Source organism: Psammomys obesus, unplaced genomic scaffold (assembly GCF_907164565.1).
Source record: "Psammomys obesus unplaced genomic scaffold, mPsaObe1.curated_primary_1811, whole genome shotgun sequence".
Lineage (NCBI taxonomy): Eukaryota > Metazoa > Chordata > Mammalia > Rodentia > Muridae > Psammomys > Psammomys obesus.
In genome coordinates this window covers 6,770,269-6,779,371 of record NW_026588752.1, presented here as the reverse complement: position 1 = coordinate 6,779,371, position 9,103 = coordinate 6,770,269, and the positions used below count along the sequence as shown (strand labels likewise).

The 9,103-nt window shown below is 44.5% G+C and overlaps 1 protein-coding gene across 5 annotated transcripts in view; it reads left to right on the top strand.

The window, feature by feature from the left end:
• The first annotated feature begins 723 nt into the window (after positions 1 to 723).
• The window catches only part of Mapk8ip3 (mitogen-activated protein kinase 8 interacting protein 3), a 38,188-nt gene continuing 29,808 nt past the window's right edge, over positions 724 to 9,103 (top strand). For all 5 annotated transcript variants that reach the window (XM_055604482.1, XM_055604479.1, XM_055604481.1 and 2 more), the window contains exons 1-2: positions 724 to 1,162; positions 8,646 to 8,766. In XM_055604482.1, the coding sequence (XP_055460457.1) occupies positions 845 to 1,162; positions 8,646 to 8,766 (439 nt within the window). In that variant the 5' untranslated portion in view covers positions 724 to 844. The remainder of the gene's footprint in view (positions 1,163 to 8,645; positions 8,767 to 9,103) is intronic.

The following is a 9,103-nucleotide window of genomic DNA, read 5'->3' as shown; positions in this document are numbered from 1 at the left end:
TGGGTTGGTGTGGTAAGAGTAAGATCTGGTGGCTGCGCGTTGGTTCAGCAGTTCAGAGCACTTGCTCTTACAGGAGAGGACCTTTGTTCGGTTCTGACCATCCCATACAGCTGCTCACAACTGACTGGAGCCCCAATTCAGATGCACTCTCCTGGCCTCCATAGGTACCAAGCACGTATGTGGAGTAAAATATACATAAGCCAAACTCATACTCAAAATAACAAGGTAACTTTTAAAAGAACGTCAATCTGAGCAGGCAGGGGGAAAATGTTAGCAGAAAAGCACTCAGTATATCACGGGGCATCACAATTCAAAGTCAGGCTCATGGTGTTCCCAGCAAATGTACACATATAGATCAACTCGCTTTATATTCCAGCCTCAAAGTACTGCCACGTATAAGGACTTTAAAACCGTGGTGGGCTGTGCATATGGAGCACTGCTTGGAACTAAGCGACCAGCGGAGCGGGAAACAGCCAGAAACAGAAGGACGCATGTCGCGTGAATATCGAGGGCGACCGGAGTATATTAGAAAGGTCTGCAGACAAACCGGACAGAGGTACAGAAGCAGCCAGCTGTTGGCAAAAACCCACCGAACCGGCACGTCCAGCACCACCAGCAACGCGGCCGGAAACGCCCCGCCGGTTTCCTTTAGCGTCAGGGCGCACGACCCGGGGCGGGGCGAGACGGGGCTCCACCCCCGCGGCCAGGCGGGACTTCCGGCAAGGGAGTGACGGGCGCGGCCTGGGCGGCGGCACATCCTAAGGTGGCGGCTGCCTGAGGTGACAGCGGCCCGTGGACTCGGGCACCGGGACGAGCCGCGCTGGCGGCGGCGGCGATAGCCGCGATGATGGAGATCCAGATGGACGAGGGCGGAGGTGTGGTGGTGTACCAAGACGACTACTGCTCGGGCTCGGTCATGTCGGAGCGTGTGTCGGGCCTGGCGGGCTCCATCTACCGTGAGTTCGAGCGCCTCATCCACTGCTATGACGAGGAGGTGGTCAAGGAGCTCATGCCGCTGGTGGTGAATGTGCTGGAGAACCTGGACTCGGTGCTGAGCGAGAACCAGGAGCACGAGGTGGAGCTGGAGCTCCTGCGCGAGGACAACGAGCAGCTGCTCACGCAATACGAGCGCGAGAAGGCGCTGCGCAAACAGGCCGAGGAGGTGCGTGGGGCCCCGGCCGCCGCGGTGGGGTACGGTGTGGGTAGCGTGGAGCAGCCAGCTCGGCCCAGCTTGCAGAATCCTGCTCCTGGGAAATGACGCTTTCTCCATCCAGTGTGGACCTAGAGCCCGGCCTTTGCAGAGTTCGGGAGACTTGGACCCCCATTCCTGCTCTCCTCTGACCTTGGCTGCCGCCTGCTAGCTTTCTATTTTATTCCTTAAGTCTTTTGAGCAAGTTACCCTAGATGACCACAAAGCCCAGAAATTCTACCATTCTGGAAGTAAATCCTCTTTGGTTTATGATGGGAAGTGTCTTCTTGTATGAGTTTAAATTCCATTTCAGTGAAGTTGACTTGACACACAGTCTTAGAGACTACTGTTGAAATTAAAAGTCGTTTTTGATATTTTGGCTTTTTAAATTAGTGGCTGTGCCCCAGTTAGGATAAAAGCTTGTTTATCTTGAATCATTCCTACTTACTGTGGTTTGCTTTGCTTTTGCTGTTGAGATCCTGCTGTTTCTGAGTTAAGGAGCTCAGGCACCACCTGACTGGCTTCAAGTTCTCAACATAGAGGGGATTCAAACGCTCTTAGGATCTGAGGAGGGCTCAGGGTGACCTCATACATCTTACTGAGGAGGGTACTGGCTCCAGAAACTGTCTGGGCTAGACCAAGGTCACACACTGACCACTGACAAAAGGACAGGCCAAGGTACAGGGTGGACCTTGGCGCTAGCCTGGGCTTTACCTGCTGGGTCACATTGCTGCACAGTGGGGCAGTTCCTCAGAAGTCTGCAGTGTTTGGTCCTGGAACTGTGGCTTATGCCTGCTACCACTCTCCATTGTCCTGAACTCCCTGGGGATTTTTGATACATTGACAGAAGAGGATTCAGATATTTTCTCCCTTGCCTCTATACTTCCATAGTCAAGATCACTGATGTGGCAGAAAAGGAGAAAATGAAAATGGACAGCCCTAAGGCTGAGTTATAACCTTGTAACTTAAAAATGGGCTTTCCTGGATTAGGCACCTGCTCCGTGTGGTGTTGGCACTGCCCTCGGGGAAGGTTCCTCTGCCTTCGTTTCATCACAAGCTAGTCTAAGCAGTGAGTGTCCATGTGGCTTACAAAGTGTAGCAGTGCCAAGACCCAGCTCTTTAGAGAAGCTGGGCAAAGCAAGACGTAAACAGATGCTGCACTGGCCAGGTGGAAGCCGTAGTTAGCCCTACCATGCCCTTGGAGGGACCTCTAGTGAGGCTGAAACTAAAGAGGCACTAAACACTGTGAACCGCATTCTAGCTCTTTTGTGGAATGAAGTGGATGTTTATCTTCAGTCCTGTTTAAAAAAAAAAAAAAAAAAAAAAAAAGACTACTGTGTCCTAGTGGCCAGCTTTTTTCTCCAGACGGGGATGTGTGATTGGCTGGAGTGATCCCCAGGAGGTATGCACCACTGGATGCAGACTTATCGTGGTGCGGAAGAGTGCTGTCCCAGGCACTTTGCTTGCTTAAGCTTAGTCAGAGATAGGTAACTTGAGCTGCCGGCAGCTTTCTGAGAAGACAGAATCATCAAGGTTTTAAAAGATTCTTAAACAGAGAAAACATCTCAGCCAGCCCTCTCTTTCTTACCCTGATACCAGTGTGTTCTGATACCAAGTGGTTCATTCTCTAAGACTCAGGACCCAGGAGGAGGGGCTTATCTGTAGAGTGTGCAGATGCCAGGCTGGCCATCCTGACCCCAGGGACCACACACCTTATCCTTTCTCTCTCTGACCTTTAGTTGTAGCTGTCTTGTAAAGTGACTGGGTTAGCAGAAGTGGTGAAACAGTCCCACTACAAGTATCACTGTTGGCCATCAGTTACCTAGAAAGAGAACTGTGGCAAGGGGAATTTAGCAGTGAGGGCAGAGTTTAGGTCAGCCTTGGATGGCAAAGCTTAGGCCTTGTGATCTGTCGAGTTTGTTTCTGATTGATATAGTTCTAATCGAAAGTATTTTTTTATCCGTCAGTCCTTTCCCATTGGAAGAGAAAAAGATTAGAAAGGGGCAGCTAATTGTGTTAGCCTTTTCCTTGCAATGGGCAAGCACTTAGATTATAGGAAGAAAAGTAATGTTTGAGAGACAGAGGATTAGTGTCATAACTGTCATTATCTTCCTTAAAGAATGTGGTAGAAGCATCTGTTAGCTTATCTTATGTTCTGTAGATATTTGCTGATGATGTGGCATTTGCTGCTACACAAAGAATCCAAATGAAGAGTTTGATACAAGATTTATTTTTTCCTAGTTAAATAAGAGTAATCATTCATAGAAAAACATTTGTATAGGGTTAAGTAGGAGCAGGGGGAAACCTGAACAACAAATTTCTACTCAATAAATAGAACCTTTCATAAGCGAATTAATGCATTAAATCAGGTCTTTCTGTTTTTACTTTTATATTACAAATTGTAAATTTGGAGAACATATGGTTTCTTCAATCACATTAAGAGCAGGGTTTTCCTATTGTACTAAAAGATCAAACCCAGGTGCCCTTGAATGATGCGCTACACCCCCAACTCCTCACATTGATTTTATAGATGATGCTATTACTCTGTGGTAGTCAGAGCTGCCTGTCCTTTTTGCCTCTGAACGTTGGTCCAGCACAGCAGTGCCAGAGTCACCAGGATGAAAGCAGAGTCGTTTCCTCCCTGTGGTGCCCAGAGTCTCATATATGCTTAGGCAAGTGCTCTTCCCACTAAGTGACACCCTTGCTCTAGAGAAACTTTAAAAATAAACAATGGAAGCAAAGGTACAGAAACCATGTGCAGCCACAGAGAACATGGCTGGACTCTTGAGTTCCTACATTGGTAGCTCTGCTGTGTGTTGCTGTAACATCTTTTTTTTTTTTTTTTTTTTTTTTTTTTAATGCACAAATCCTTCTTTTTATTTTATTTTATTTTATTTTGAGACAGCATTTCTCTGTGTAGCCATGTCTGTCCTGGGACTTACTCTGTAGACCAGGCTGGCCTCGAACTTACGAATATCTGTCTGCCTCTGTCTCACAAGTCCTGGGTTTAAGGCATGCACCACCAGCCACCAGGCTGGTGTAACATCTTGCTGTATCAAAAATGCAGGGAACCCCTGAACCACTGTGCAGCATGGACAACAGGGCTAAGGACCCTGTTGTCAGCTTAGAGGTCTGCTCTTCCAAATGCTAGATTTGTTAAGTAATCTGCTTTTTAAAACTTTGTTTTGAAATAATATACAGAAAACATTCAAGAATAATATTTTTCACCCAGAGTCCCAAATGAGAGCCTTTTTCTGTGTTGCCTTTTTTTTTTTTTTTCCACTCTCACCCTTCTAAGGCCTCCTTCAAGACTCCTGCAATGTCCCTGAAGTCTCCTGTATTTGTAGTGATTCCTCATTTTCTGCTGTTTGCACTTGATATGTGAGCACTTAGGTCTGTCACTTTGTAGGGTCTATGTTGGTCTAGCTTTAATGTGACCTGGTGACCAGACCCATCCTCTAGGAACAAAGCCGTAGCTACTGAGATTGTAGCTTCCTGGTTGCATGAAAAGATAGTGCCGTGAAGGGACACAAGACCCAGGATAATACACCCTTTTCTCAAATTCCTGCTTTTAAGTGGAAGAGGCCTGTTCTACACTCATAAGCCCTCCCGCCTTCTCAAGTCTCACTTCTATCACTTCGCCCTGGAAAGGTCTATCAGACCACTTCTGCCCCCCGACTCCCGACTTCTAGCATCTGACAGTGTACTAGAGAGAGTGTGAATGCACCCCATCACACACCAACTCTGAAGAGTTTAGTATCTTTTGGCTTATTCTACTCTTTTTTTTCCCCCTGCCTGTACCCTCAAAGAGATGCTAGCCCTGTGTGATAAAAAGGAAAGCCAGCTTCTTGTTCCTGTGCACATCTCTCCACACTGATACTTCAGTTCCTGAGCCCCAAGGACTACCTCTTTGGAGCAACCATTCTGCCTTACAAGCTTCCTGTGACAGTGGGCCTGCCCATTTTATACTATGCTGTTCAGTAGCCACTGGATACAGTAGCTTCTGAGTGTTTTCACTGTGACCTGTGGAACTGGAGCTTTGTTTTTCCTTTTTCTTTTTCCTTTTCCTTTTTCTTTTTCCTTTTCCTTTTTCTTTTTCTTTTTCTTTTTCTTTTTCTTTTTTTTTTTTTCTTGTGCTAGGAATGAAAACCAGGACCTCAAAGCCTGCTGGGCATGTTCTCTACCACTGAGTCTCTGCTTTTCATTCCTTTTAACTTGAATTGAAACAAACACGTGGCCAGGACAACCAAATCAGTGTATCTATCTGTGTGAGCAATCTGGCTGAGCTGACTTCATATAAAAGCAGGTGACTGATATTTTTAAGTTAGCATCAGGCAAGAAAGAACAGTGCTTAAAACATAGGTTTGCATTTTTCAGCGGACACTTTCTAGTTAGAGGGATCTGCCTAAAGCAGTTATGCAGGAGACCTGGTAGAAGAAAGTGCTATGTGATGGTGGGAGGAGGGTGGGGTGTCAGCTCTCTAGGAAACAGCACAGGAGGTGATGAATTCTCACTGGGTTGGGAAGAGGATTGCTGGGGAAATCCCTAATGCCTGAAAATCAGCTGTGCTATTAAACACACTATTAAACCTTTGATCCTGAGCTTCATCATCTTTTAGTCTTTCATTTTTCAGGGAAGGGGTTAACTCTCTTACTAAGGTCTCATTGCTGTACACTGACTATACATGCTTAGTGTCCAGTTTGATACAACACTCATGGAAGCCCCTGAAGCCTTGCTCACTGCTCTGGAGTTCTCCCAGAGTGATCTTGTTCTCTGGTTTTCTCTGCCTCATTCCCAGGTGACAGCTTACCTGCTTGCTTTAATTTTCATCTTCTAGAACTTTAACTAAATGGAATTATTTATTCAGGGTATACTCCCGTCTGACTTTTCACTGAGCTTCTTGATTTTGAGATTTGTTGAGGTTGTTGTCTGTGACACTTTGAGTACCTGTTATAGACAACAGATTTGGGGGCCAATGAGTTAAAGGAAATATGCTTCTATCCTTAGGGATGCATTTGATGATGTTTCTCTGACAGGTTCTTGGAATCAACAGTGACAGATTCAAAGCTGTGCCTATTATGAAAATGTCTGGAGTACTCTTTCTCAGCAAGCCTCTTAGGTTTCTTTCCATTCTCTGCCTCATCTGGAACTCTTGTCCTGTTTTGTCCTAGCTAGCCGTTTTCTTAGCCTTCCTCCCTCTTAGCAAATACCCAGAAAAGCACACACTCCTGCAGACACACTTAGCCATAGCTCCTCCTGGCTCACATTTAGAATGCTACCAGTTTTTAAAGTTTGAGTGTGTGCCCCTCTTGGTACCAGGAAGTAGCCACAGGTGATTGCACACGCTCAGGGACCCAAGTTGCCCCTAGCTCCTTGCCTTTCTTCTTGCTTAAGACAAGAGACCAGTAAGGTATATTTTTATTTTAGAAATTCTCTCCCTTTCTTTTCACCTATCAATAATATAAAAGAACCTGATTTTTTTATTCCTCTTGGTGTTCACTTCTAAAACTAGATGAGCTCCTATGGGTGCTCTTGGCCTACAGAACTGTGAGAGAAGAGATTTACCTTCCCAGCAAAGCATGCTCTCTTTAGAAAAGCTAACAGTCCCATGAATCCATTGTAAGAGACTGAATAGCCAGCACTTTGCATCCTGAGAGTCCTGAATACTGACTTCATTGTTACCTTTTAAGTTTGACAGGGATATAAAGTTGACCTTTTCACTGTATATTTTATGTGTGAAATGGGAAGAGCACTCTCATTTCATGGAATTCTTAAATATGTATTTTTCATGTGGTAATTGTATCCAGTTGATTCACAATCACTTGTTTTCACTGTTTGTATATATGCATATATACACACTAACCCTGCATTTTGCTGGCTATAGGGTATTCTTTTTTCAGCTTGCTTGAATCCTGTGTAGACTTCCTTCTGGCTGCAGTCTTCCCTCCTGGCTTCTCCCTCCCCTCCTCTGGGGTTTTCCCCTCTCACTGGCTATACAGGATGAGTCATCCTTGTATCATTCACTGTAGCTCAGTGCTCCAGCACAAAGGCTTTAGATAAGCTGCAGCAGGAGGGACATCAGATTGAGCAGACTGCTATGGAGTGGGCGTAGGTGGGTTATTATGTGAAGCATGGCCCTACCAGAAACTGAAGCCTGAAGTCCACTGTTAGCTTTATATCCATGTCCTGTGAGATGCTTTTTATGCCTGTAAAGCCCACCTAGTTTTTATGCTTCCTACAGATGGGATTTCTTGGTCACACTCTAGTTTTCTGTTCAATACTTCCACACACTTCCTTCCTCAAGAATCACACAGTGTCGCCCACTTAACTTGGATCTCTGCAGAGGCAATTTTCATACCCAGGATCCACACCATGGATGGTAAATCCTTTTGGCTGATAAGATGTCTGTTTTGCAGAGTAGTTTATTTTCACTTGGTTTAATGATGATTATTTTGCTCAGAAACTCTCCAGGCTAGGTCTTTTCAAAGACAGTGCTTGTAGTTTTTAGTCCAGTAATGATGGGTTTTGAGCTAAGAGATGATTGAAATACAGATTAATAGGGTTGGAGAGATAGCTCAGGGTTTAAGAACACTGCCTGCTCTTTCAGCGGACCAAGGTTCAATTCCTAACACATGGCAGCTCATAACTGTGACTCCAGTTCTGGGGAATCTGATTCCCTCTTTTGCTCAGCAAGATCCTGCATGCATGTGGGACACATAAACCCACACAATCATACACACACTCATAAAAATAGTTGATAGAGTACTCAAGAGGCAGAGGTAGCCTGGTCTACAGTGAGTCCAGGACAACCAGGACTACACAGAGAAACCCTGTCTCAAAAAATAAAAAACATAAATAAATAAATAAATAAATAAATAAATAAATAAATAAATAAATAAATAAATGAATGAATGAATGAATGAATGAATGAATGAATGAATGAATGAATAAATGAATAAATAACGAAATAAGAAAAGTTGCCTTTCCTTCATTTAGAAGCTTAATACTGACATGGATAATCTATTCTGTTGCAAACAAGATGAGCCACATCATTTGTAGATCCCATTGTTCAAAACTTACTGAAAATTTCTGAGCATTAATTGATCATGGGCCTTTCTACTACACATGAGCTCCTGGAGAGGTATGTGAAGGCAGAATTCACAGGCTATCAGGAATGGTATTAGCTGGCAAAAGTCAGTCACTTATTCGTGGAGTATTTTCTCACTTATTATCAGGATTTATCTGTGATGTCTTTCTACAGCTGTGGAAAAGCAGGTGGCATTAAGGGGTAGGAAACCAGGATCTGGTAGAGACCATTACTCTGGCTCCACCACTGGCCAGCTTGTGGCCTAAAGGTGTTTAGAGATTCTTGAACTTGTGTTTTTTTATGTGAAAAGCTGATGTCACCTTCTGACCAATACACACCAAACTTATCTTTTGTTTTTCCAATGCATAGAAATTCATCGAATTTGAAGATGCCTTGGAACAAGAGAAGAAAGAACTCCAGATCCAGGTAGAACATTATGAGTTTCAGACACGCCAACTGGAGCTAAAGGCCAAAAACTATGCAGATCAGAGTAAGTGGCTAGCAATAGCTATGAGTTGGGATTGCATATATATTCTAAAAGTGATCTTGGGAGAAATGTACAAATTGTTGATTAAAGGGGGTTTCTAAGGTGAGTGGTGGCCTTATTTTTATTTCACCCTGATTCTCAACCATTTGTTCTGTCTCATTGCACAACTGTGTATTTCCATAATCAGCTTTAGGGTCTTTGTGGAAATAAAGTCTGGTGGCATAGCACACTGTTGCTTCATAGTGTAATGGGACTATAAAATAACAAATACGCAAACCCTCAGTCCTGTGCTTCTAAGGAACAAAGCCTTGAGCCCTGACTGATCTTTGTGAAGCTAAAG